The 27,906-nt window shown below is 56.2% G+C and overlaps 2 protein-coding genes across 5 annotated transcripts; both read right to left on the reverse strand.

The window, feature by feature from the left end:
• Positions 1-239: 239 nt before the first annotated feature.
• On the reverse strand, positions 240-14,984 carry DAPK3 (death associated protein kinase 3). Of its 4 annotated transcripts, none has more exons than XM_082453246.1 (9): positions 14,847-14,984; positions 13,707-13,864; positions 6,828-7,188; positions 6,412-6,541; positions 6,117-6,165; positions 5,472-5,498; positions 4,204-4,356; positions 3,430-3,475; positions 240-2,954 (listed from the first exon to the last, which is right to left on the reverse strand). In XM_082453246.1, the coding sequence occupies exons 2-9, from the start codon at positions 13,766-13,768 to the stop codon at positions 2,418-2,420; spliced, it is 1,365 nt and encodes a 454-aa protein (XP_082309372.1). In that variant the 5' UTR covers positions 13,769-13,864; positions 14,847-14,984; the 3' UTR covers positions 240-2,417. The 4 variants fall into 4 exon arrangements, with proteins under 4 accessions (XP_082309372.1, XP_082309373.1, XP_082309375.1 ...); XM_082453247.1 differs by having other exon boundaries at positions 14,831-14,934; XM_082453249.1 differs by having other exon boundaries at positions 14,876-14,896.
• Positions 14,985-17,438: 2,454 nt separating this feature from the next.
• EEF2 (eukaryotic translation elongation factor 2) lies at positions 17,439-27,115 on the reverse strand. Its single transcript, XM_082453224.1, has 15 exons — positions 26,967-27,115; positions 25,746-25,960; positions 24,666-24,847; positions 24,363-24,574; positions 23,684-23,862; positions 23,484-23,589; positions 22,862-22,975; positions 22,479-22,617; positions 22,165-22,360; positions 21,256-21,514; positions 20,706-20,813; positions 19,544-19,897; positions 19,124-19,306; positions 18,909-19,041; positions 17,439-18,162 (listed from the first exon to the last, which is right to left on the reverse strand). Exons 1-15 carry the CDS (start codon positions 26,967-26,969, stop codon positions 17,969-17,971), a joined length of 2,577 nt encoding a protein of 858 aa, XP_082309350.1. The 5' UTR covers positions 26,970-27,115; the 3' UTR covers positions 17,439-17,968.
• Positions 27,116-27,906: the final 791 nt, after the last annotated feature.

Below are 27,906 nucleotides of genomic sequence, written 5' to 3' on the forward strand. Positions count from 1 at the left end.
AGACTCTCTAGCACTGCACGGAAGCTCCTCCCTTTCCGTGGGAGGCACCCAGACCACGGCCTCCTGATGTTATACAATTATCCACACTTGGTGCCCCTTTCCTGCCGCGGGCCGACCGCGCTTTGCAACGTACCATCGGGGGATCTGCTGCTCAGGGTCCTGCCTTGAAGGCCTAATAACCAGGCGACAGCTGTGGAGCAATCACACACCAACTGGAGAAACCTGAGTGGGTCCAACCATTCGACAAACTGAAATTTACTGAGACTTTAAAAGTGGAAGTTGTTGATCAAAAACAGACAAATGAAAAGGGATGAATTGTACAGTGAGCCTTATCTCAATTTTTCTAAAATTAGTTTTAAAAAACCGGTAGGGGGAGGGATGCATGGAACGAGGCAACAGAAGGCTGAGCAGGCCGCTGGGAAGGAGGAAGAGGGTCAGAAAGGCCTTCTTTGGAACCACGTTCCAGACCCAGAGGCTGAGGCGAGTGGGAGCAGGAGCAGCAAGGACATCTCCTCCCGGAGGGCCCAAAGCAGGGCCGGGGAGCCCACATGTGACCCGGCAGCATCTCAGGAGGAGCAAAGGGACAGGAAACCCCTCCAAGGCCACTCCAGCTGCCTGGACGCCACCACCTCCTAGCAACGACAAGAAGCCCAGTCCACCTGAGCCCCAAGATCGGAGCAGCCTCCAAGGCCCCCAGGGCTGTGGGAGCAGGCAGTGACAGAGACAGGGAGATACAAGAGGCCGGAGAGGCCGTGGCACCAGATGACTGCCAAGGCTGGCCGCCCCTGCTTGGGCCCAAGCAGAGACGAGCAGGACGCCAGGGAAGCCACGCTTCACTTCCTCTAGGCTGACACACACGCCTCCGAGCAGCACGCATACGCTTAGAGGCATGTGTGTCACGCAGTGGAGCTCGTGAGGGGCGTACAGCAGGCCGACCCCCACCCGTGCCAGCCCCACATCCAGGTCCCAAGGCCTCCTCGGCCCCGCAGGGTCCTGGGCCTGAGCCCCAGGCAGGGCCACAGGTGGAGTACCCGCCCACCTGCCCAGCTCCTCGCTGCACTCGGCCCGGGCTGGCCTCTGTCCCGAGGACTCCTCTCAGGCCAAGGGGGTGCTGCACAGGGGTCCCTCGATTAACACAACCAGCAGCAGAGAATTCCGAGCTCAGAGGGGCCACCAGCCGGGGACTCACGTTCCACTGAAGCCTGGCTCTCAGGGCACTCTCTCTGGGGCGCAAGACCCCACTCCAGGGCAGCACCTAGTGGCACACAGCGGCACTGCCCGCTGAAACCCTCTCAACCCTGTGGTTCAGGCCAGCACTCGCCAAGGCTCCACCTCCACCGGAGAGGGGGTCCCTGGAAACACCAGGCCAGCAAAGGCAGTCAAATGGGCGGCACAGAACATGGGGTGGGGCGTGTGTAAGGGGCCCTGCGGCTCTCCAGGAGGGGACGCTGGGAACACGGGCCTCCAGCAGCTACTCCGGGGGGCCCAGCCGAGAGGTGCTGTCCTGAAGGCAGCACTGGGGGAGGGAGAGGGACAGGGCAAGGCAGCAGGTGGGACCCGTGCCGATGGCTCTCAGAGTCAGCGCTGTGCGTTGACAGGGAGCTGGAGAGCAGGGGATGGTTCCACAGCCTGCCCGCGGGAGGCTCCATGCGGCCACAGCTCTTCACCCCCTTCCCCGCCCCCAGTGGGCCTGCCTCAGGGAGGGAGTGGAGACTCAGCTTTACAGATGTTTCCTTTACTGCATCCGGGCGCTGTGCCCTGCCACACACTGCCCCCAATACAACCCCCAGACCCACACCTCCTCGAGGGCTGCGTCATCTCCTCAGCTCTGGCCCTGGTGCCCAGCCCCAGGCTGGGGGCCCTGCGAGAGGCTGGGGGGTCTGAAGAGCTGGGCTCAGAGGCCACCTCCACCACAGACCCTGGAGGAGCAGCCATCCGTCTCCACAACAGGAGGAGCCGGGCTGTCGAGCAGAGGCCCCTCCAATTCTGAGCCCTGGGGCGAGCCCGGGGCACTCAAGACACCCCCGTCCCCACACCAAGGCTCCATGCACTCAGACCACATGGAGGGCCTGCAGCCGCTGACCCAGGCCCTGCACATGGAGGCTGCCACCCCTACACCCTGCCACGTGTGAGGCATCGGTGTCCACCATGGCCAGAGCTGTCTTGGCGGTGCCAACCCCTTGCAGAGTTCCTGAGGTGATGCTGCCCCGGAAGCCCCCAGAGTCGAGTTGCAGGAGGGAGGGGCTGAGCCGGGGCCCGGGGACGACGACTTGGGTTGCGCAGAGAAGGCCCAGGTCAGCCACGTCCTCCCGGCGCAGAGCCGGGCCAAAGCCCTCCCCTCAGCCGTGGACATCCAGGGCCACAGCAGGGCGACGGGGGGCTCCCCCGGGGTGCAGGACACCGCGCCCCGAGCGGCCCTAGCGGAGGCTGCACTCCCCGCCCTGCAGCTTCTCCTGCTCCATGGCACGCACCAGATCCTGCACGAACAGCATCTCGGAGGCCACCTGCTTGGCCAGCGCCTCGTAGCGGTTCTCGAGGCGGCTGAAGCGGCGCCTGAGCCCGCTGGCCCCCAGCAGGGCACCCTTGGCCTCCTCCTGGGCCTGCCGCTGGAGCGCCTCGGTCTTGTGCAGCTCCTGGCGCAGCCGCCGCAGGTCCTGGCCGATGCTCTCGTTCTCCTCGCGGTACCAGGCCTCTTTCTCCTCGTAGATTGCCGTCAGCGCCTCGATGTCCTCGTGGAACAGGCGCCGGCTGTGCTCGAGCCCACGCAGGCCCTCCTCGGCCGCCGCCACCTCCTCCAGCACCTTGGAGAAGCGCTCAAAGTTGACGTAGGTGTTGTTGGGGGGCATGCTCGAGTGCGACTTGATGGTGTACTCCTTGAGGCGGGCCGTCTTCAGGCGCCGCCGCTCCGGCTTGCGGCCACTGTCCTCTCGCCGCACGTTCCGCCGCCGGATCGCCTGCAGCAGGAGGGGAGGGCGCCTTGGACCAGGGGCCGGCAGGGAGAGCATTCCCCCCCGGCCCACACCCGGCCCTCCGCTCGCTTTTCATTGGCACGCAGCCCCGCCCATTCACGTACACGTGCTCCTGGAGCTTCCACACTCTGATGGCCGAGCCGAAAATAGATGGCAGACTACGTGGTCGTGCCACAGACCACAGACCCAAAGGCATTTACTCTCTGGCTCTTTACAGAGGTTGCCAACCCTAACCCGGCCCTGGAGGTGACCCCTTTCTGGGAAGTTCTGGGGAGGGAGCCCTGCTACGTGCAGAGGGGCCATGGACTCCAGCCGGCGTCTCCGTGAGATGGCTCTGACACCACGTCCACGCACACCCCGTGCCCCACACCGTCCGGGCCCGCTCCCCTGGGGACCCTCCCCCATGCCAGAGGCTGCTCACACCTGCCATGCCTACGTGGGGGCAGCCCCACTGCCTCACCTTGATCCAGGAATGCTCCAGGCTCTGGGCGATGGTCATTCTCCTCCTGGAAGAGCCCCCAACCCTAGTTAGTTGCACGTGGGCCACTTTACCATCCTCCCCGACGCAGAGAGCAGGAAGGGGTGAGCCATGCTCTCCCTGCTGCAACTCTGGCTCTCAGCCCCACCTGTGGCTGACTCAGGCACCCGCCCCTGGGGACCCCCCCCCCAAGTCCCTAAAGTCACCCTCCAGCCCAGCAGCAAGTCCCTGAAATGACCGTGAAAGTACAGGCACCATGAAGAGCTTCCACTCTGCTTGGCCAACCACAAGGAGCCCGTCAAGGGGCCTGGGGATGTGGACTCCAGGGTCTCCATGTTTTCTGAGGGGTTTCGTTCACAGTGTTGACACTTAACACTGGGGTCTCACAACTCAGGTGCCTAGAGGAGGAGGCTGGGGAGGACTGTGGCCCATGGGAGCACCTCTGTGTGAATACAGGCTCCATGCTGCCAGCACAGTTAGATTTTTTTCTAAGAAAAAACAAATAGTAATCTGGAATCTTATAGGAAACCTCCTATCTTAAACGTTGGCCACAAATTAAAAGCTTAAGAGACAGCTTCTTAAGAGGGCCGACTTAACTTCTCTGTGCTATCTCCAGCCCAAAGCAGAAGCCACGCCCGATTCCCAGTAACAGGAAGGTGGCGCCTCGGACGGACACGGACATGTTACTTGTCCTCGGCCACAGCGCCCATCCTGGGGGCCTCGCCAGGCCCTCCCTGCCCGGCCCAGCGCTCCTACTTGGGGTCTTTGACGAGCAGCCGGCGGATGAAGTCCTTGGCCAGCTCGCTGGTGTTGCTGAAGTACTCCTCGTCAAAGTCGTAGTTCACGGCCGAGATGTTGGTCAGGGTCTCCTGCTTGGTCTCTCCCAGGAATGGGGACGCGCCACTCAAACTGGAAGATGGACACCAGGCTCAGTGGGGCCGGACAGCCCAGCGGTCACCCCACAACCAGGCCGCTGTCCACGCCACCACCCGACTCCGCCATGCCCATGCAGGGGGCAGACGTGGAAGAAGGGCGATGCCAGGCCCATGGCCACCAACCACAACTGCGCCCAGCCTCCAACCAGAAGCAGTGAAAACCCACTGCCCAGCCAGTGAGGGGTGCTGAAATGGGTGGGCAAAATCTCTGCAGAATCTCAAAGTAGCTACGCAGACGCACAACCTTGAGGCACTTCCCTGAAGCGTGTAGTAGTTAGAGAGAAAACGGCTAACTTTGGGGGCAGGTCGGGGGGAGTCCTGGCCAACACCGTAGACATCGTGTGTCTTCCAGACATGCTGCACTGAGGCCACAGCACCATACTGTGGGGTTCTGGGTACGTGATGCTGTGACTTAGGGTGACAAATGTATATGTGGTCTTCACTCCAATCCTCAGGCACACACATCCGAAAACCCTCGTCATTTCCTAAAACCCAAGGTGGGAGCATCTTCTGTTATAATATTTGGTCTTTGTTCCCTTTCCTAAAACAGCTCAAGGTTCGAGATGAAAGGAGTGTTTTTGTTGTTCACAAGAAGCCCCCTCCAACCACACCTGAGTTGATGCCACTGAGGTGACTTTGGAAAGGCCCTAAGGAGGGGGCTGGTGGCCGGGGAACCAGCAAGTGGGGTTACAGGGATGGAACTTTCATCCTCACCCCTGACCTCCAGGAAGGGGAGGGGCTGGAGGCTGAGTTACTCTCCAACGGGCCCGTGTCTGAATCCACCACGCCTAGGAGCTGCCAGCCAGAGGACGAGGGGGACATGCCATCCCGGCCCAGGGCCTTGCACGGTTGTTTCACACGATCAGGCCCTGCCTTCTGAACTCTCCTGAACACACCTCTCTCTCCTGCACAAATTCATTCATTCACTCATGCATTCGTCCACCCATCCAGAGTTCCCGAGCGCCGCGACACATCAGAGCACTGAGGGTGCTGCCTTCCACTCTCCGTCCCCGCACAGAAGCCTCCCTACCCTCCTCTTGACCCAGCAGGGCCCCGGGAGGGAGCAGGAAGCGCCGAGCAGGTACTCACAGGATGTAGGTGATGACACCAATGCTCCTGGAAGAGAACATACAGAAGAGACAGGGGTCAGCTCAGCCGGGCACAGCACCCCAACCCCAGAGCCCGGTCGGCAGCAGGCCCGTCAGCCCCAGGGACCCTCTCCCTCCAGGGGCTGCATAGCCCCCACCAAGGCCCTCGCTCTGCTCAGAGGGTCTCAGGACTGGACGCTGAAGTGCCTCTGGCCACACCTGCCTGTCCAGGCTCAAACTGGCCAGGGTCGGGGCGGCGTGGACAGAGTCCAAAGGCACCACAGACATGCAGACGTGGGGCCCTCGACGGGGCTGCTGTGGCCAAGGGCAGGGCTGGCAAACTCCTTCTCTAAAGGGCGAGACGCTGAGCGGGGCTTTGGGGGACACAGATGGTCTCTGCCACACGTGCGTGTGTTTTTAACAACCCTCCAGAAACGTGAGAACCATTCCGAGCTCATGGGCCTGGGTCATTGGCCAACCCTGTTCTAAGGCAGCAGTCTGTCCTGCCCCTGCCCCACAGCTCCAAGACCAGGAGAAGAGGCTACACTCCGGCCTGCGGCTGTGACCGGCAGCTCCTGGGGACAGATGGGGGATGCCCTGAGGAGAAGCGATGAGGGCAGCCCCGGGCCCGCCGCCCCCCACTCACCACATGTCCGCCTCCAGACCCAGGGGCTCGTAGTTGACGATCTCGGGAGCTGCAGAGATAGGCAGACAGGGTCAGGTGCCGGGTGTGGCTAAGGGGGCACCAGCGGACAGAGCCCACTCAGACAAGGCCGGCTCTCGGCAGGGAAGGCCAGGACGGTGACAGCACCAACGCCAGGCCTTGAGTCCCCGTGTCCAGCGCCGGGGCCAGGAAGGGAAACCTGAGGCCAGTGGGCCTGCCTCACCCCATGCCAGCTGGAAGTCCTCCAGTACCCCCCAAGGCCCACACCGGGCCTTACCCACGAACTCCGGAGTGCCAAAGATGTTCTTGAACTCGTTCCCTGCTTCGATTTTGTGGGCGATGCCGAAGTCGATGAGCTTGATCCGCGGGTTGGGCACATTTTTGTCCAGGAGCATGATGTTCTCTGGCTGGGGGCGGGGTGGGAAGGCAGGGCGCTGGGCGGGAGGCAGTGCTGCTGCCGGCCCGGCACCTCAGGGAACAGCGCCAGGTTGTCCCTGAGCACCTCCCAATCCCAGCGTGCGGGGTTTGTGCGGGCTGACCCCCGCACAGGTCCAGGCCTGAGCCAGTCTGTCTCCCCAACGCCCCGGGCAAGGACATCCTGTGCCGAGGGGAGGTGGACCCTCTCGGCCCCCATCCTCACCCTCCCCAGTCAGGCTGGTCCCCAGCTTTGTCCTGAGGGCCCAGCGGGGCTACCTTGAGGTCGAAGTGGGCGATGCGTTTGGAGTGCAGGTAATGGACACCGTCCAGGATCTGCTTGAGGAACTGGGTGGCCTCGTCCTCTGTCAGCGACTCCTTCTCCGCCAGGAAGTCGAAGAGCTCCCCGCCCGAGACCAGTTCCAGGATGAGCACCACGTCAGTCTTGTTCTCAAAGATGTCGTGCAGCGTGATGATGTTGGGGTGCCGGATCTCCCGCAGGATGTTCACCTCCCGCTCGATCTCCTCCCGGCTGACCCCCCGGCGGCTGGACGACAAGCGGCGCTTCTTGATGAACTTGGCCGCGTACTCCTTCCCAGTGCCCTTCTGCCGGCATTTCCGCACAATCGCAAACTGGCCGCTGCAGGGACAGAGCGGGAGGGGAGAGTGGGGAGTGGGCGCCGAGAGGGTCACAGGACTCTTGGGACCGGGCCGCGCTCGGATGATGCAACCTCCTGGGACAGCTCGTCCCAGCTCCTGGCACCATGCTGAGGTGCACCCCACCAGCTGAAGAATGCACCCCACCTGGCAGGGGTACTCCCACGTGAGTGCAAATTGGTGAATACAGTGGCTACCTGGCGTTTCTGCAGCAGTGAAAGAACAGAAACGGCTCCACGTTTATCAAAAGGGAGCTGGACTCCCATCATGGTAAGTCAGGCAGAATTTTCACAGTCTTGGAAAAGAATGACTCTCCTTGTGCTGACTGGAAAGACACCCGTGGGCTTCCCGGGTGGTGCAGTGGTTAAGAATCTGCCTGCCAATGCAGGGGGCACGGGTTCAAGCCCTGGTCCGGGAAGATCCCACATGCCACACAGCAACTAAGCCCGTGCGCCACAACTACTAAGCCTGCGCTCTAGAGCCCGCGAGCCACAACTACTGAGCCCATGCACCACAACTACTGAAGCCCGCATGCCTAGAGCCCGTGCTCCGCAACAAGAAGAGCCACGGCAATGAGAAGCCCGCACACCGCAACGAAGAGTAGCCCCCTCTCGCTGCAACTAGAGAAAGCCCATGCGCAGCAACGAAGACCCAACGCAGCCAAAGATAAATAGTTAAAATAATAAAAAAATTAAAAAAAAAAAAAAGAAAAGACAGATACCCGTGAAGACCGGCTCAGTGAAGACAGCTGCAGGATAACACAAGGAACAAGATTTTTCTGGGTAAAAAAGGTACATGCTGTACCCACCTATGCAGGTATGTTTATGTGTGTAGATGCAGGAAAAGAGGTCTGAAGGACACACACCAAGCTGTGAGCAAGAGACATCTCTGAGGAGTGCGACTGAGGGCAGTGAAAAGGGGTTTTTACTTTTCATTTGATATGACTCTATACGATTCAACTTCTCACAGCGTATTTCATCATTGTTTAAAATCTAAGATAAAAAACCACTGAGTTCAAAAGAGCTTCTTATTCAGGGACTTCCCTGGAGTGGAAGTGTTTAAGACTCCATGCTCCCAGTGCAGGGGGCACGGGTTCAATCCCTAGTCGGGGAACTAAGATCCCACATGCCGTGTGGCTGAGCCAAAAAATAAATAAATAAAAGGATGTCTATCACCTTTAAAAAAAAAAAAGAGCTTGTTATTCAATAGGCAGAGTGAAAGAAGTACATACATTTTCACAACAAGAGAGAAGAGTGAGGATGTGGAGAAACCGGAACCCAGGCGCATGGCTGGTAGGAGTGTGAGACGGGGCAGCCGCGGTGGAAAATAGTCTGGCGGTTCCTCAAAAGGTGAAACATGGAGTTACCATCGGACCCAGGAATATCACTCCACAAAAATTTGCACACAAATGTGCACAGCACCATTATTCACAGTAGCCATAAGATGGAAATAACCCAAATGTCCCTCAACAGATGATGGATACACAAAATGTGGTCCCTCCACAGACGGGCACATCACTCAGCCATCAAAAGGAGAGAAGCATTGACACTCGCTACAACGTGCATGGACCCTGAGAATACGATGCTCAGAGAGAGAAGCCAGACACAGAAGGACACCCAGTGTGTGATTCCACTGATGGGAAACGTCCAGAACAGGCAGATCCACCGACACAGAGAGTGGGCTCCTGGTTGTTGGGCTGGGGGAGGGGATGGGGGTTTGCCTGCTCATGGGGATGAGGTTTCCTTTTGGAGTGATGGAAACGTTCTGAAAGTAGTTAATGGTGAAGGTTGTAAAACCCTGTGAATGTATGAAAGATCATTAAATTGTACACTTTAAATGAGTAAACTGTATGGTGTGTGACTTGTATCTCAAGACCCCTGGTATCTGAAGAGAAAGAGAGAGAAACTCTCTTTACTGCACTCCAGGGAGCTGTCCAATGTCCGTATTCTTTTGCTATCTAGGAACTTACGTTAACTTGCTTTCACTCAGGAGTTGAATGAAAAAGGCCAGAGGGTAAATATTTTAAGCTTTACGGGCCATGTGGTCTCTGTCACAATTCTTGTGTGTTTTTATAACCCTTTAAACAAGGAAAAAACCATCCTACGTTCGTAGGCGGGCCATACTGAACTAGGTGAGGGCCGGATGTGGCCCAAAGGCCATGGGTCGTGCACCCCAGCCTCCAGAGGATATATGAACACACACGTGAGCAGAGAAACTAATTCTAAGACAGAAGGCACACATTCCAGACAAGAAACTTCAACCAGGCACTACTGGGGGTCAAGGGAAAGGAGACTAGGTGACTATGTGACATCTCGTGGAAATGGGGGACGAGCACGCAGAGGAAGGAATTGTGCAGACGGGCCTTGGGGACAGGAGGGGTCTCTTAAGTTGGTGACAGCACAGGGAGGACAGGCCAGACAGAACGAGAAACGAGTGAGGGGCGCCTCTGCCAAGCCAGCAGGGCCCTCAGAAAAGCCGAGGGACCCAACTGGGTGTGTCCCAGTAAGTGGACCTCACTGGGACGCCCAGAACCACCTGCAGCCAGCAAACACCTGAAGCGCTGCCCTCGTGAGCACTGAGACACAAAGGCGCCCACGGCAGGCCACTGCAGACACGCTCCGAGCACACTCAGGCAGGTGAGGATCAAGGTGGGGAGTGCAAATTATTACCAACCAGGGTAGGCTAAATAAGGGTCCACATCCGAATCCCCAGAACCTGTGGACACGTCATCTCATGGGGCAGAGGGCCTTTGCAGACAGAATTAAGTTAAGGCCCCTGAGATGGGGATGACCCTGGATTCCCTGGGGGGCCCAGTGTCATCACAGGGTCCTTGTAAGACGGAGGTGGGAGGGTCAGAGGCAGAGCGAGATGGGAGATGCTGCGCTGCTGGCTGTGAGGATGGAGGAGGGGCCGCGAGCCAGGGATGCGGTGCCTCTAGAAGCTGGAAAAGGCGGGAACCGATGCTCCCCTGGAGTCTCCAGAAGGACCAACCCTGCAGATCCATTTTAGACTTCTGACTCCCAGACCTTTATGATAATAAATGGGTGTTGTTCTAAGCCACTAAATTCTGGTAATTTGTTACAGCAGCAACAGGACACTCATACACTAGTCTAAAAGCCAAGAGCACAGGTCAGACGAGAAATGTCAAGTGTCCCTGATCAGGCCTCGCCCCCCGCACGGAAATCCACGCTGTGCTCCTGCCCCCACCTCCACATCTTAGCTAACATTCCCCACACCTGAAAGGCCTTTCCCCCTCCCCTCTGCCGACATCAACCAAGCAAGTTCTTCCAGGTCCACCTTCCATCCCACAATGACGCCTAACGGTAATAACTTCGAGGGCCGAGTGTTCGCCGCGTGCCCGGAACACTGCTAAGCACTGGACATGTGGCCTAATTCTCAAATACAAGGATTTTTTTCCCCTCTAGCTTTATTCCAAGCTGAACTAACAAAAAAACTAACAAAGAAAGAGTTCATGGGAAGAGGGACAAAGACACTGTTGAATTGTGTCCCCCAAAATCCTAACCCCCAGAACCTCAAAATGTGAGGTAATTAAGTACAAGATGAGATCACTGATGTGGGTCCTAATCCAGTATGACTGGTGTCCTTATAAGGAGATTATAATAAGAACAGGAGTTTAGGACACAGATATGCACAGAGGGAGAAAACGTGAGGACATGGGGAGAAGGCAGCCATCTACACACCAAGGAGAGAGGCCTCAGAGGGAACCAAGCCTGCTGACACCTCGACCTTGGATGTCCAGCCTTCAGCACCGTGAGAGAATCAACCTCCACTGTTCATGCCCTCCAGTCTGAGGCACTTTACTACAGCAGCCCGAGCTGACGAATACAGACACACACAGCTCTCCGTGACGTGGAAGCCAGGCTGGAGGTCTACAATGACCAACCGCAGATTCATTTATTTCCCAAGACTGTCCAGGTGACTTGAATTAGGAGGAAAGAACCCTCCATACACATCTGCACAGGCGCACAAAGAAACTCACTCCCAGTTCATTTAGCCCGTGACTCTTGGGACAAGGAAACACGACCATGCTTTACTCGAGACAGGCAGAAGAAGCTGGATGCCCACCTCTGGTTCCAGCACTGGTTCCAGCATGCCTGGGCTTTGCAGCCGGCAGGGCGTGGCCTCAAGGTCTGAATCCTGCCTGGCCACTTTTAGTCTGTATAGCCTTGGGCAAGCCGCTTTCCTGCTCTCAGCCTCAGTTTCTTTATCTATAAAATGAGGATAATAACAGTATCTGCCTGGTAGGGCCTTTCACAGATGAATGGAAATGTAACAAAAAAACAGCCCAGGACTCAGATGTCCAAACAACATCTGCAATTTATACAAATTGCAGCACAGTATGCACAGTGTTCTGTGGCATTAATCCTTCACCTCATGTGTCTCCAAGAATGTTCTGGATCATTACATAGGGCAGCGCTGTCCAAGATGGCAGCTACTGGCCACATGGAAGCTGTCCAGCCCATTCGAATTAACACGTGCTGTGAGTGTACAAGACACACCAGATTTCAAAGGTGCACATCAATAAAAGGCAGTAAACTATTTCATTAGTAATTTCTATAATGATCACAAGCAAAATGATAACAGTTTGACATATTGGGTTAAGTAGAATACATTACTAAAATCATTAAAATTGGGACTTCCCTGGTGGTCCAGTGGCTAAGACTCCACGCTCCCAATGCAGGGGGCCTGGGTTCGATCTCCAGTCAGGGAACTAGATCCCTCATGCATGCCACAACTAAGAAGTCCGCAAGCCACAACTAAAGACCCCGCATGCCGCAACTAAAGACCACGCATGCGGCAACAAAGATCCTGAGTGCCGCAACCAAGACCTGGCGCAGCCAAATAAATAAATTTTTAAAAATCAATTAATTAAAAAAAAGGTTAATTATAAAAAAAATTATTAAAATTGACATAGCTACTAGAAAATTTCAATAAACTCTCTACGAGGCTTGCATTATACAAGTTGCCAGGCTCTTTTTTTTTATTTAACATTTTCATTGGAGTATAATTGCTTTACAATGGTGTGTTAGTTCCTACTGTATAACAAAGTGAATCAGCTATACATATACATATATCCCCATATCCCCTCCCTCTTGCGTCTCTCTCCCACCCTCCCTATCCCACCCCTCTAGGTGGTCACAAAGCACCGAGCTGATCTCCCTGTGCTATGCGGCTGCTTCCCACTAGCTATCTATTTTACATTCAGTAGTATACATAAGTCCATGCTACTCTCTCACTTCGTCCCAGCTTACCCTTCGCCCTCCCCGTGTCCTCAAGTCCATTCTCTATGTCTGCGACTTTATTCCTGTCCTGCCCCTAGGCTCTTCAGAACCATTTTTCTTTTTTTTTTTAGATTCCATATATCTGTGTTAGCAGACAGCATTTGTTTTTCTCTTTCTGACTTACTTCACTCTGTATGACAGACTCTCGGTCCATCCACCTCACTACAGATAACTCAATTTTGTTTCTTTTCAGGCTCTTTTTATGGCTGCGTAATAGTCCATCAACGAGGCTATGGTGCTGTGACGGGCACTGAAGAGGCTTCCCATCTTTTGCTCACAGAAAGTCCTTACAGCAACTCTCCCTGTCCCTAGATCCTTAGGTCCATGTATGTACTACTCCCACGGAATTAACTCCTAGCAGCAGAATCAGTGGGTTAAAGGGAACATACATGGTATTTTTGCTGACTTTTGCCAAACTACTCTCAGCAGCAGGTCCTAATACATTTTCAACAACAGAGTCTGAGACTTCTTTGGGGGTGGGGAGACGGCCTGCATTCTCTACCACTCTACCGGAGGAAATTCCTAAAGGAGGGACTTCAGAATCCCAAATGAGCCCCATACACTCTCTCAGCAAAGGCCTGATGAACAGCTCAGTTTATGGCTCAGTTATTTACATTCCATTCTGGTGACATCATGGGGCCGGCCAGCAACAAACTCACCAAATAAGGTCTGAGGCTCTGTGGGGGGGGAGGATGGTGCCTGGCAGGTCTGAGGGGAGGCGGGCGCTCCCAGGGGACGCTCCAAGGCCCAGCCCAGCAGGAAATCAGCTGCTGGCTGGATTGGGAAACCTCCGCTCTTTCCCACAAGGGTGTGTGCCCAGACAGGAGGCCTTCCCTGGAAACGTACGAGACCCGGGGAGACTCAACTGCCCTCCCACAAGAGAGGATTAAAGAGAGGGACAGACCCTCACCAACAAAACCTGCCAACATCTACTGCTCTCACGCCAATGCCAGGCACCGTATTAGGTGCCATTTGTGCTCAGTTATGTTTCTCCCCAAAGGAAATGCACAGAGGATGTCAGAGCAAGAATTCCAGGCCCAGACTGGCTGACTCCAAAGCCCAAACTCGTTCCACAGCACATGATACCGACTCATCCCTTCTTGGAGAGTAGGATAAAGGACAGGAGAGGAGATACACCCAGAAAACCCCACAGCGGGTCTCTCCCCTCCTTGGAGCCCCATCAGAGGGGAGAGCTCACCTGCCCAGCTCCTCCCCCATCTCATAGTGGTCTTCCACATCTTCCTGCCTGAATGTGGACATAGCGGCCGGTCTGCCTTCCAGCGCCTTCCACTCCAGTGCAAACGCAGTCACAGTGGCCCGGGGGACAGGACCTCAGGGAGTCCTCTTGCTGTGACCCTGTTGGAGGAGACAGGGAAATAAGAAAGGAGTGAGATGCCAGCCATTACTTCTAGGTCAATGGAGTGACCTGCTCCCCCAAAATAGGTTTCACATTACACCATGCTGAAATTCCACGGTCCTTGTAGAAAGCACTTGCACTTGGTGGGCGGGGCACTTCCATATGTCGGCTCATTTAGATACCACACCAACCCCCAAGGTCAGTGTTAGCCCCGCTGTGCCACCTCCACCCCCATAGCTCCCACCAGCCACAGACCTCTGCTTCCAGACACAGCACCCCTGTCTTCTTCCACCTCTCCCTCCTAGGCTTCTCCCAACCTGCTCGTCCAGAGCCCCACACACTCCTGCAAGTTCCCCACACTCTCCACACCCCCAAACCCTGGGGCTCCCTGATTCCCTGCCAGACCTCCAACACGCTTCCATCTCCCTACCCATCAGCGGCCTCAACCCCTCTTTCCCTTACCCACTAACCCCTCCCCCTCGGCTGGTCTCTTAAGACCCTCTGCAGCGCTGTGCTCACCCCATCTCTTGCTCCCCCCAATCCTGAATTCCCCAGTAACTGGACAATGGCTTCCAAGCTCCTCCAAAGGCCCGACCCGCTCTTGCTTCCCCTGACCTCCACCGTCCTAGCAAATATAACTTCTTCCTCCCCCCGTCCCCGAAGGCCCCCCCACCCCGGTCTCCACACTCCCAACAGGCCTCCTCAAAGGGCCACAGCTGAGAGTCTCCTCCATCGTCCTTCTCCCCCGACCGTCTCCCAAGCTCCAAGGCAGACCCCGACGGCTTCCTTCAGAGACGCCTCCAAGGTCTTCCCAGCCCCTGACGTCCCTGCTCCAGCGTCCCAGAGACCGCCACACCCCTCACAGGCCCCGGCCCAGCTTCTTCTCCCGCCCAGTCATCCCTTGGGTCCCCAAACGTGACCCCCGCTAAGTCCCCCAAGGGCCCCCCAACCCGCCAGCCTCGGACCGAGCCCGCTCCGCACCCTCCTCGGCCCCGCGCCGCGAACCGGACCCTCAGCCGCGCTGGCCGCCGCCGCGTCCTCAGGGCCCGCAGCCTTGGCGGCCTCGACGCGCTGACCCGTGCGACGTCACCGCGCCCCCAGGGCCCGCCCCCAAGAGGTGGAGCCCACCACCCATTGGCCAGTGCGCACGCCGCTCGTGAAGCCCGCCCACCGCCGCCTTCCAGGCTCAGGCCCTCGCGCTTCCCGCCCTCCTCACCAGAATGCTGCCTCGTCTTTGGCACAGGCTAGGCTTCCCGCAGGTGATTGGCTGCAAAGAACGCCGGTCAAGCTTACGGAAGTCGGCCTTCCGACTTCCGGCCCCTGGACCGCCCCGCCCATTCTCCTCTGACCGGGGTCCTGAAGCTGGGAGGCGGGATGCTGAAATTCTGCATCCCTATTCCTGCCTACCTTGGGCATGAGAGAGCGCGAATCCAAGGCCCAGCTCCGGCATGACAGACCCTGAGGTGAACCCTTGGGCTGCTTTAGTTCCTGAGTGGCAGTTTCCTTCTCTGTAAAATGCTAACCATATTCCAAATACATAAAGATGCAAATTAGGAGATTGTCAGATGGTATCTGAGCTAGTTCAGTGTGGGCTTTGGGTTAGGAGATTGGTCTGGTGTTGCCATTAATGCTTGAGGATTTTTTTTTTAATTTTATTTATGTACTTATCTTTGGCTGTGTTGGGTCTTCGTCGCTAAGTGCGGACTTTCTCTAGTTGTGGCAAGCAAGGGCTACTCTTCGTTGCAGTGCGCGGGCTTCTCATTGCATGACTTCTCCTGTGGAGCACGGGCTCTAAACGCGTGGGCTTCAATAGTTGTGGCACGCAAGCTCAGTAGTTGTGGCGCAAGGGCTTAGTTGCTCCACGGCATGAGATCTTCCCAGACCAGGGCTCGAACCCGTGTCCTCTGCACTGGCAGACGGATTCTTAACCACTGCGCCAACCACGGAAGCTCCTTGAGGATTGTTTTGTGACTCCTTTTAAGCTCAAGATACATGGTAACAGCTAGCATTGATTGAGCCTTAGTGCGTACCAATCAACAACCCGAAGAGGTAAAGTACATTAATATTTTACCCTTTCTATAGTTGGGGAAACAGACCCCAGAGAGATTAGGTAACCCACCCGGAGTCACACAGCCTGCAAAGGCATAACTGAGATTCGCTCCCAGAGAGGCCCAAACCCAAAGCCCATGCTGAACTAGCTCAGATACCATCTGACACAGACTTGTGTCTTTTGGTCCTTGCTGGCCACCCTAACCTCGTGCAATTCCCCCCCTTTTTCACTCCACCACCATTTGCCTTCTCGCCTCAAGCATCTCATTGAGATGGCATCAGCTCTTTCTTCCTCCTGCCTGGGGACCACGTTCCTCCACTCTTAACTCCTAAGCACACTTCAGTTCACAGCTAAAGCACTTTCTCCCATATCCAGTTTCCCCTATTACATCTTGCATTTGTCACCATTAATGAACCAAGAGTGATACATTTATTAACCAGTCCATACTTTATTCAGAGTTCTTGTTTTTCCCTAATGTCCTTTTCCTGTGCGAGGATCCCACGTCACATTTAGTTATGTCTCCTTAGGTTCCTCTGGGCTTTGAGCTTCTCTCACTTTCCAGTTTTTGATAACTTAGACAGTTTTGAGGATTGGTCTACTCCCTCAATTGGGATTTGTCTTCCTCATCGTTAAAGAGGGGTGACGGGTTTTAGAGAGGAAGCCCATACAGTGCCATTTTCATCACTCCTTACCAAGGGTCCATACTATCATCCTGACTTATCACTGATGTTGACCTTGGTCATCTGGCTCTAGGCAAAGTTCATCAGGTTTCTACAACTCCTTTCCTCCCCTTTCCATACCTTAACAAGACACATATTAGTGGAGGTATAGGCCTGGGCAGCCTGGGAGCACAATGGCCACCCTCCTGGCCTGGAACCCCACACCAGCACCTCAGTGTCCCCATCCGCCTTCCTGAGGACAGGCATGTAGAGTGATAACCCACGCATAATGGTACAAATCTTGGGTAAAGTTTGAATGGACAAATCCGGAGAATCCTACAAAGGAATCCTTGCTGTTTGTTCAAAGAGCTGCTCCTAGCATGAAAGTTAGACTGAGGCTCCTCCCACATCCCAGGCACAAATCAGCCCCCAGGGTGCTAGTCAGAACTGCAGTAACCACAGGGAAGTTTTGATTGGACAAAGCTGAGCACAAGGGCAATTTTCCCAGCCTGCACTGCTATGACAGCACCAGCGCCATCAGACTATGGAAATATATTTACAGCTAAAAGTAACGGTCCTGGGCTGCACTGCCCCCATTTCAAACGCTCAGCAGACACGAGGCCAGTGGCTGCCCCTGTGGACAGCACAGATGTAGGACAGTTCCACCGGCTGGCCCCACATGACAGATGGACAACTGGACTCGCCTGGATCACATGAAGTCTCATGGACCTCTGCCTCGGCCCTGGACGACATTTGGAGGTGATACTGAACACTGTGTATCGGAGCGTCACCAATGGCCTCGCTCACCGGCACAGGGAGTCCATTCTAGCCTGAGCGGATGGAGAAAGACCATGGACACGCATGCACGATCACCACCATATCAAATTTATTATTCCAATGGCACTAATACAGCTGGAGGTGCTCATGGTGACACTGCACAGGATTTCCTGCCTTCTAGCTTCTGTCCAAAGAGAACATCTACCCGCTTGTTCCTTCCCCCTTTCCGGAGAAGAATCCACTACGGGCCATTTACCCAAATAAACCTCTTAATGCGTTTATTTTTAACTTTTTTTGGACATGTGAATTTCCCTCTTAACAAAAAAGCTTTGGGTGTCCCATCTCCTCCCCCATCCCCACCGGCCAGATAAGTCCCTGCTGTGAGGGCATTTCTGTTGCCTCTGAAATCTAGAAATAAATATCGAAAGAAACGGCATCAAGTGTTCATGTTGAGCGATGGCACGGAGTGGGCCCCAGAAACTTGTCAGGCAGAGCGTTACTGGGTCTGGACAGCCTCAAGGTGTCGTGGATAATGTGGGGCTGTTGCTGTGGTCACCTGTCCCTGGGCGCAGGGGCTGCACCGAGTCCCACCAGGCAGCAGGCTGTGGGGAGGCCACCTACAACTTGTCCAGGAAGTTGTCCAGAGCCGGGATGCCTTCCTTCAGGCCTTTGCGCTTGCGCGTCTCTGCCACCACCTGGCTGGGGCGGCTGGTGCTGTCGAAGGGGTCACCGGGCAGGATCTGCCAGTGGTCGAACACACACTGGGGAAAGGCCTGGCCGCCCGTGTTGGACCTCAGGTCAGCGGTGAAGCCTGTAGAAGGCAAAGAGACGGCACTCACCGGGCAGCCCAGGTGTGGTGCCTCACGGCTCCCTGGCGGAGGCCAGGAGGGGAAGGTGGGAACACAGGCCCACACCAGAGGATCACTGAGTCTGGACTACCTGGCTCATGTCAGATGTCAGGCCCATTATCCTATCCCTCACCCAAAGGCTCCCTCAAAGGCTACTGATTAATAAGTGAGGCAGGGCTGGCCCTTCCTGGGCCTCTGGTCTCCACCTGCTCCTTCTCAGGATGAACCAGAGCTCCAGCACAGCTGCTCTGCAGGCTTTGCTCTTAGATTTACAGGCCCAAGGACCTTCCCCCTAATTCAACAGTCCAGAGGCCCATGTGAGAAACAGGGCACCTCCTCCTCCACAACTGCGATGCAGAAAGCAACAGCTCCCATCAGACCCACCCTGTGCCATCACTACGAGAAAGAACTGGGCCCCTGGGACTTCCCTGGTGGCACAGTGGTTAAGACTCCACGCTCCCAATGCAGGGGGCCCGGGTTCAATCCCTGGTCAGGGAACTACAGCCCACATGAATGCCGCAACTACGAGTTTGCATGCCGCAACTAAGGAGCAACCCTACCGCAACCAAGACCCAGCACGACCAAATAAATATTAAAAAAGATAAAAGAAAAGAACTGGGTCCCGTCCTAGACCAGATGGGCTGAATGTCTGCTGGGCTCCACCCCAAAGGCAGCGGGCATCTGAGGACCACACCAGACTGGCACTTACCAAAGGACTCATTGACAGGCAGGTAGGCCTTCACAACAAACATGGGGGTGCCGGCCACCTGGGTCTCCTCAAAGACGTGGCCCCGCTTCCTGTTTAGGACACCGTAGATACCACCAACCACTTGTTCCGGACACTGTCAGGCAAAGAAAGGCTATTAGCAGCTGTTGGGCAGGCTGGGACTGGGAGCAGCAGCTGACGCGGCCGGGCCTCCCCACCTGGATCTCCACAAGGTAGATGGGCTCCATGAGCCGGGGCTGGGCGGTCAGCACGCTGGCGTACAGGCAGCGCCGGGCCGTGGGGATGATCTGGCCGCCCCCGCGGTGAATGGCGTCCGCGTGCAGTGTCACGTCATGGACGTCAAAGCGCACGCCACGCATGTTCTCCTCACACAGTGCCCCCTATGGAGGAAGGGGAACACCATCAAGAAACCGCCTCTACTGCAGCTCCTGAGAACAGGTCAGCCAAAACTGTCTGTGCCAGCTCCTCCAGGTCTCACCGACAGGGACCATCTTGGCCTCCCTAGGGTCCCTTTCCCAGAAGACAGGACCACAGCCCCACCTTGCCAACAGGGAAACAAGGACAGGAGGACCCCCCAGTGACAAACCCACTAGAGTCGTGCCTGAGCGGCCCCTCACCTCCTTGGTGGCCCACTGAAAGCCGGCCACCACGCTGTCCTTGATCTCGTTGAGGTACTGCACGCCCTTGGTGATGTCAGTGAGGATGTTGGGGCCGGTGCCATCAGGGCCAAAGCACCAGATCTTGCGGGCCTCGGCCACGTCCCACTCGTACTTCTCGGCTAGGTAGCGGGCCCGCTGCTTGAGCTCCTGGCGGGAAGACACCTCGCCCTTGTCGATGTCCTCGGCCAGGCCGTCGGGGAAGGGCCGTGCCTTCATGTACAGCCTGTTGTGCTTGTTGGGGGACTTGGACAGGCAGAGCACGTTAGACTCCTCACTGACAGTCTCTCGGTACGAGACGACTGGGTCGGATTTCTGCAAAAGGAGCACGCAGGTCAGGTCAGGTCTGCCACAGGAACCAGACACCTGAGAGGCATCTTAACAGAAGGTCTTCCTAATAACGAGACCCACTTAACAGTGGCAGTGGCACAGAAAGCAGAGCGCATTTGATCTGACGGCACAGAGCCATGCACATCTTCTGTGTAAACATGAGGTGTGCAGCTACTCCCTTGTAGGAGGAAGCCCACTGCCAAGAGAGCCAGTGAAACTCCACATATGCGGTATTAACTGGGAAAAAAATCTCAAAAGATACAAGTGCTAGGCCTAACCCCACACCCCAGTATATTAGTTTTCTAACGTAGAAAACAATGGGGAAAAGCTGTCACCATACCTGAAAAAAAAAATTTCATTCCTATAGGTAGAGAGAAACGAAAAAACAGAAGCTTAACAAGGAGAACCACACGTAAAGAAACCCAAATCCAGGTCTGAGGACAGACACAGATCTGCACTCAGTTCTGTGGGGGAAAAAAAGGAGAGAATGGAAACCAGAACACACCAGCTGGGCATGGGGCCGGCTATGTAAGCCTCAGTGTCTGCACTTCCCAAGAGTTTTTTTAAAAATTTGTTAAGAAGCAGACCACTCACACTCCAGCCTTGCCAACGCATCTAGGCCGCTGGTGTCAGCACATATCAGCTGGCAGTAACGGATGGAAGGATGGAGAAGCGAGTGCCCCAGTCAATGGGCCCCTCAGAGCCCAGCCTGGACCCAGGTCCGTGCTCTCCACCAGCCCCTCCATCCTGGGGACAGTGGGCCTCCGGCCACCAGAGCAGTGCCAGGCCTCACCTTGATGGGAATGCAGGCGTGGTCCTCCTCCAGGTCCTTGAGGCAGATCTCCAGGTGCAGCTCCCCGGCACCCGCGATAATGTGCTCCCCGGACTCCTCAATGATGCACTGAAAAGGGCCACGTGTCAGCCTGAGCACAGACCCCGGGACAAATGCGTGAAACCCAAGGGATTCTAGGGACAGGTGGAAAGCGGGCTCCAAGCTTCCCTCCAGCTGGAAAAGGCAGACTCCCAAAATGGGGTTTTGGGGGGAAGGTAGCAGGGTCCTCTTTACTCGTTTTCAACATTAACCTTCTAAAAGGACCCTCTGTGCACAACCAGCCTGTAAAGACCCAAACAGCCTAAGAAAGAGATCGGGTTCCTGGGTGGAAAACCACCATTTAAATTAAGGGCAGCACCTCTGCCAGGACAGGTGTACCCAGCACAGCTGGTTTTCTCAACACGGAACCTCTACTCGTGTGAGAAGCCAGCGGAATCTTTCCGGCTCAGCCACACCACATAAGCCAACAAACCACCGCCACAGGTGTCGCCTCCGGCTGGGGCCCACCCACCTGCACCATGGGGTCCGACTTGGCCAGCCGCTTCAGGCCTTCCACCAGCTTGGGCAGGTCGGCCGGGTTCTTGGCCTCCACAGCCACCCTGACGACAGGGCTCACGCTGAACTTCATCACCCGCATGTTGTGGGCATGCTCGAAGGTGGTGATGGTGCCTGTCTTCACCAGGAACTGGTCCACGCCCACCAGGCCCACGATGTTGCCACAAGGCACGTCCTCAATGGGCTCGACGTAGCGGCCCATCATCAGGATTGTCCTGGGGGAGACACAAAAGGCCACAATGCATCGGCACTGGGGAGACAGATCCCCAAACGACCAAAGACAAGCCTCCTTTGTCTTGGAGCCTGCGGCTGTCTTCCTGTCTGGAGGGGCAGTGCCACCCCACCCTGGGCCAAGCCCTGAATGTATCTTGCGACCCAGGTCTCAGTGACAGTTCTGGCTCCTGCACACCAGGACAGAGCCACCTGCTCATTAACACGTGCCCTGTGCAGGACTCTGCACCCTGACCCAGGCCAGACATGCGTGCCACAGGGAAACCGGCGGCACTCTCAGGTCGCAGTACAGTCAGGGCCCTGAGGAACTAGCAGGAATGGAGGCTGTCTTCCCACTACCCACACCTGGAGCAGCGACTGGGTGGCCACCCGCCACATGACATCTCTGGGATCAGAGCCTGCCCTCTGGGTATTTTAAAAATGTATGCTGCCCCCATAATTTCTGCCCAACTGCTTCCCACTCCAGGCTGTGTCTCACTGTGAATCCCTAGCGGGGAGGAGGAGACACTATTTCCTGGTGGGCCTCCCCTGGCCAAGTCTCCTACATTCAGATAACCCTCCCCCTTCCCCCTTCACTGGCTTGAAGGGCGGAAGGGAGGCTGCTGGGCACCCTCTGCCTCATGGAGCACCTCACCTCTGGATTGGCTTCAGGTATAGGTCTTCCTTCTTCCCGGGCGTGTAGTTGGGCCCCATGATCCTGACCTTCAGGCCGGTGGACACCAGCCCTGAGAAGACCCGGCCGAAGGCATAGAACCGACCTTTGTCAGAGGTCGGCACCATTTTGGAAATGTACATCATAAGAGGGCCTTTGGGGTCACAGCTTTTAATGCCTGAGGAGAGAGAAAGGAACCCCCCACAGGGGAAACTGATTCCCTGGCAGCTCAGCTCTCCAGAATTCTGCAGCTCTGCCCAGCGTTCTAACCCCGGGTGCAGGCACGCCCCACGTACCCATGGCGGCCTCGTCGTCTGGGGGCCCCTCGTATAGGAGCTCACAGCGGTACTTCTGGGCCGTCACAGGAGAGGGCAGGTGGATGGTAATCATCTGCAGCAGGGCATCCCCAGCAGGTAGCCAGCGGCGCATCACTGCCTGAAGGAGTGGATTTGAGAGAGGAAGAAAAAATATGACTTGAGAAAGAATCTAGAAGAGCGGTGTAAAACACCTGATGTCTCATACCCACCCCTGCTGGTGACAGCGCTCCTGCTGGTGATACTTCTAATGTAAGCCTGGGCCCAGCGTGGAGCCCTGGGACCCTCACAGCCAGCTGTCTGATTACCTGAGAAAATGGCACTCAAGCTGGGATGGGGACTCACAGGATGGCCGCTCCACTCACCTTCAGAAGTGGTTTGCCTTCTTTGTCCTTATCTTCACTGTCCAACTTGATGTCTAGTTTTTCAATTAGTTTTGCCGTCTCCTCTTTCTTGAAATTCATGATTGCATCAAACACCTGACACCCAGGAGACATGACAAAGTGGGTTTGGGAACATGCTGGAAGCCTGAAGCTACCTGCTTCCTGCTCTGGAGCTTTAAAGGCCATCCTCACTTACTGCCAAAGGCCTGACCCGATTAAGCAAATCACGGGGACACTTCTCGACAGATTGTTAAAAGAAAAAAACCCGTTTCTATTTTCAGACATTGAGCATACACTAACTAAACTCACAGGCTTGCAAACCCCAGACCCTCCTACCTCATCTCACCTGCTGCCCGACCAGGGAGGCTGATGGTCCCCCTGATGATGAAGCCCAGGGGTCGGGGTGACTTCCTTGTCAGGGTGGAACCCTGAGGGCGTTCTGACCTCATGCTGCCTCATCCTGTCCCAGAAGCTGCCTCTGCAGCCTGGCCCTGTCTTGCCCCAGGGCATCTTGCTACTGGCTGCAGCAGGTTGGGTACCAGATTCTCAGGGAGCTCAAGGACAGCCCTGGGGACACCTACCTATCAAGCACATGCCAGCTCACCTTGAAGATGGGGTCCAGGATGAGCTGGCAGAATGTCCGCGGAAGCTTCTTGCCATCTGGGCTGTTGGCTGACTTGCTGAATTTGCCGTTGGCTGGATCAAAGTACCTGTCAGAGAAGGCTCAACCCAAGTTAGGGGAATCTGGGGGGACGCGGGTGTGAAGGACCCCACAGACACTTGAGCTGTGTCTCCAGCACTCACCGGTCTCCCCACAGCTTCTTCATCATGTCCTCCACCTTCTTGGCCCGCTCGGCAGGCCCCAGCTGGCCCTCGCCCTTGGCGGCAAACTTGGCCACATACATCTCCGCAAACTGCTTCAGAGTGAAGGCCCAGCCGTGGAGACCAGACCCGAAGCCAACAGTACCGAGAACAGGGTCGATCTGAGAGAGCAGGAGAAAGCTGTGAGTTGGGACAGTTGGACACAAGCCACATCTACGAAGTCCCCAAGCACCCCGGCCCTCAGACACTAGATTTCTTCAACAGCCGTCAGGTCAAAGTGAAGAAATTTTAGTCATCACGTACAGGGTGCCCAGCTCTGCCCCCATCACGAGGGGGTGCGCGATGATGCCACAAGCACTGCCCCATGCCCCTCTGTTAGCAGGCTGAGCCTCTACCCCCCAGCCTCCACCGAAGTCCAGCCTTCTTGCCATTCCAAGGTTCCTGGCAACCTCACCTTCCAACCTCCCAAGAATCCCCAGGAGGCCATGGCTTCACAACAGTGGTTTCCCAAGGGCAGCCCCCAAGGAGAAGACCACAACCCTTCCAGTCTGCATGAGGAACGCTGCCCACCCGGCGGGAGAAGCGGGAGGGGGTACTAGGAACGCAGCAGGAGACGGCGATCTGCCAAGGGACCCCGACTTCAGCAGTCAGGCAATCCTACCATGATGTTGCCCATGGGGCCGCTCTCGCCCTCCCCGTAGGTGGAGATGATGACGTTGACATTCTCCACGATGCGCTGGAAGGTCTGGTAGAGCTCCTCGGGCTCCAGCTGCAGCTCAAGCAGCGCCCGGTCCATCTTGTTCATCATCAGCACAGGCTTGATGCGCTCGGCAATGGCCTGGCGCAGCACCGTCTCTGTCTGCACGCATACGCCTGTGGGCCAGCACGGGATGAGGCGTCTCCGTCAGCCAAAGAGGGGACAGCCCCAGCGTCCCCGCCATCCGTGGGGAGGCCTGCTGCTTACCCGACACGCAGTCCACCACCACCAAGGCACCATCAGTGACACGGAGGGCAGCTGTCACCTCTGAGGAGAAGTCCACGTGCCCAGGGGAGTCAATGAGGTTGATGAGGAAGCCAGAGCCATCCTTGCTCTGCTTGATGAAGTTCAAGTCATTCTCTGAGAGCTCGTAGAAGAGGGAAATGGCCCTGAGAGATTGGGACATATCACCCAGATGAAGGCACACCTCAGCCTGGCTCCTAACCTGCTCCCACTAGCCCTGTGGTCCATCAGGTTCCTGCCCATGGGAGTCGGGGTGGATGCTCTTGATTCTGAAGTGAGGCTGTAATCCAGTAAAAAGCCAGACAGATGCTGCAACCTGTCTCCTCCCCCAGCATTACTCATCCCTAGAGATGAACTGCAGACTTCCCACGCAAGAGCTATCCTATCCAGGGACATTTACCTCTGCGGCACCCTCTGCCGGGAACCACCACCTCCCTGGTACAGGTGCAATGGTAGCAGTCCACCTGGTTCCTCTCAGGCTCAACACACCTGATTTCAAAGAGCAACTACACAATCAGGCAAGATCCAGAAACCCCAAAGACTACCTTTCACCCGTCCCTCCCCAGCTGAAACGAGTCTGAGAGCCAATGGCCAAGGAGATGTTACCAGATGACGACAACTGTTGTTACAGCCTCTTTTTTTTGTGGGGGAGGGGGGTTTTCTCACCCTCAACATCTGGGGCCAGAAAACTCACAGGGGGCCACCACAGGCAAGGCAATACCTTTAGCAGTATCCTTAGATGCCAGCAGCACCCACCCAGACTTCTCCAGACAATGCCAAGAGCGCCTCGGCCCCCCTCCTCTCCAAATCCCCTTAATACCACCCATCACTGTGCCTCCCCCACAGGAGACAAAGGTTCCCATCTCACTAGCTTAAGCCCCATTGCCCCTCACAGTCCAAAAGCCCAGCCCCAAGCTGCTCATCTCCCCAGAAACCTGTCAGGAAAGGGCTGGTTACTGTCTGCCTTCCCTACCCACCACCCAGGGACTCAAAAGCAAGCACCTCCCCCCCTTCCCTGTCCAGAGGGCACCAAGGCTTGCTCACGTCGACTTGATGGTGATGCAACGCTCCTGCTCGTCCTTCCGGGTGTCAGTGAAGCGGGTCTCCCCAGCCCGGGCGGAGGCGATGATACCCGCCTTGCACACCAGGGAGTCCGTCAGAGTGGACTTGCCATGGTCCACGTGGGCGATGACGGACATATTTCGGATGTTGGCCTTCTTGTCCATGATGGCCCGGATCTGGTCTACTGTGAAGTTCACCTGGGCGGGGGGCCGGGGGAGGATCAGGATGGCCCGGCACTCCAGGAATGAGGCTTGGCACTGAGACCTTGATCAATACAGAATACTAGGCCATGGCCAGAGGGAGCTGGTCCTGGCGCTGCCTCAATTCCCACCCAGATGCCCCTTTCTTTGTTGACACCCCTTTAAAAGTGCAATTCACCCCGTCCCTGAAAAGCCAGACGCTGGTTGTCACAACCCAGAATGAGTACTGGGGACTAAGTCTCAAAGAGTGACAACAGTTTCCCTTTATAGTATATTGGCGTATCTGGGGTCCAGCTTAAGTTCCCCCCACCGTGTTGCCACTGGTTATACCCCCAGCCTTCCCACAACCAAAGGGCCTCTTTAAAATCCAAGGTCACCTCTCGCTGTGCAGGGTGGGGGGGAGTCAATCACGCAGAGCCACGCACCCCGCCCCCGATTCTTAAATATGCCACCCCCGGTCGGGTGGGAGGTCTACGCAGCCCTAAAAGGCAGGGGCCTCCACCTCGTGGTTCTGGAATCAGATGTTCACAATTGGGAGGTACAGGAAGGACCACGATTACACAACGTCAGAAGACAGGACGCTTCTAAAGGTCTTACTCTTCTCTCCTTTTGCCATTTCCTTGCCGCCCCCGGCTCCCGACAGAAAATCGAACTCAAACTCCAAGCCCACGGGTTACATAAGGCGGCTCCCCTCTCCCCGCTCGCACCGCGGCGCCCGCCATTACAGCGTCTGCCACATCATCATACCCCCCGCCCCGCCTCCGCCCCAGCTTCAGCCGGGCCCGGGGTCCTGGAGGCGGCGGCGCCCCCCGGAAGCGGAGCTCGGCGAACAGTGCAGCGCGCAGACATGGCGGCAGTCGCTTCCCCAGCCCCGGGCCCGCCGGCCCCGCCGCCGCCATGTCTCCTCTCAGTCAGGGAGGCCACAGCTCTCCAGGCCTGGTACGGCCGGCCCTACGGAGGTCCCGCCGCCGATTCAGGCCACCCGCTGAACAGCGCTGCTCACCATGGTGGCGGATGGCGGTGGATTCTCCCAGGCAGATCCGAGTGTAGCTAGCCGCGCCGAGGATGGCGGCGACGACGGCGGAAGAGAACGCTGACGTCAACACTCAAGCTTTTATAGGCCGACGCCGGTTGGGCGGGTCATCTGACCCCGCTTCTGGGGCGGGGGCGAAGCGACGCCCCGCGCAGGCGCATGGACGGCCTCCCACAGGGTAACCCTTAGGCGTCGGCGCCGCTGCACTAATACAGAGGGTCTGCGTTCCACACTTGGATTTTCCCTGGGGCGTGGTCCGCCCGGTGCAGGGTGCACGCCTCCGGGATGCAACACTTAGGTGCAAAAAGCGAAGAGCCGTTTTAGCCGAGAATATTAACCATATCATAACAACTATATCAGTCTGCAAAGTGCCAAGCACTCCTATTAAAAGCAGATTACAATATTAATAGGGTCTGTGGATTGTACCAAGGTTAATTTCCTCGGTTTGATGTTATGTAAGATGACAGGACAGGGGTAAGAGTACTAGGGACCTCTCAGTACCGTTTTTGCAACTACCTGTCTATTTACAAGAAAAAGAAAGCCTTTTTAAAGGCAGGTATTAATCACTCATTTATTCCACAAAGAGAGATTGAGCGTCTACTATACCAGGCACTGCTATAGGTGTTGGGGATATAGCAGTGAACAAAACACGTTATTAGCTCCACCACTTTAAGTGTTCTTACAGTAGATACTCGTATTTTTCTATTCTTCAGTTTTCTTATCTGCGCAATGGGGTCATCAGTACGACCTCACTGGGGGAGAGTAAAATTCACTAAATATATGTACAGGGATTAGCGCCGTGCCTGACACAGTTCTCAATACACGTCAGCTATTTTTAATTAGCTATCATTACTATTAATAAAACACATTTCAGGTACTGGTTTGCCCTGTCGCAAGCACGGGGGCTAAG

Source organism: Balaenoptera physalus, assembly GCF_965194825.1.
Source record: "Balaenoptera physalus genome assembly, chromosome: 3".
NCBI lineage: Eukaryota > Metazoa > Chordata > Mammalia > Artiodactyla > Balaenopteridae > Balaenoptera > Balaenoptera physalus.

Bases quoted from the DNA above. Each gene is read 5' to 3' on its own strand.
- EEF2 (XM_082453224.1), bottom strand. The intron at 21,515-22,164 runs GTGAGGTGCTCC...TGTCTCCCCCAG, and splicing joins TACCTGAAGCCAATCCAGAG to GACAATCCTGATGATGGGCC. The intron at 19,307-19,543 runs GTGAGGGGCCGC...CTTCCTCCATAG, and splicing joins TTCAGTGGGCCACCAAGGAG to GGGGCACTGTGTGAGGAGAA.
- DAPK3 (XM_082453246.1), bottom strand. From the start codon at position 13,768: ATGTCCACATTCAGGCAGGAAGATGTGGAAGACCACTATGAGATGGGG. The intron at 5,499-6,116 runs GTGAGTGGGGGG...GTTCTCTTCCAG, and splicing joins GGTCTGGAGGCGGACATGTG to GAGCATTGGTGTCATCACCT. The intron at 2,955-3,429 runs GTGAGGCAGTGG...CTCCTGCTGCAG, and splicing joins TGGAGCATTCCTGGATCAAG to GCGATCCGGCGGCGGAACGT.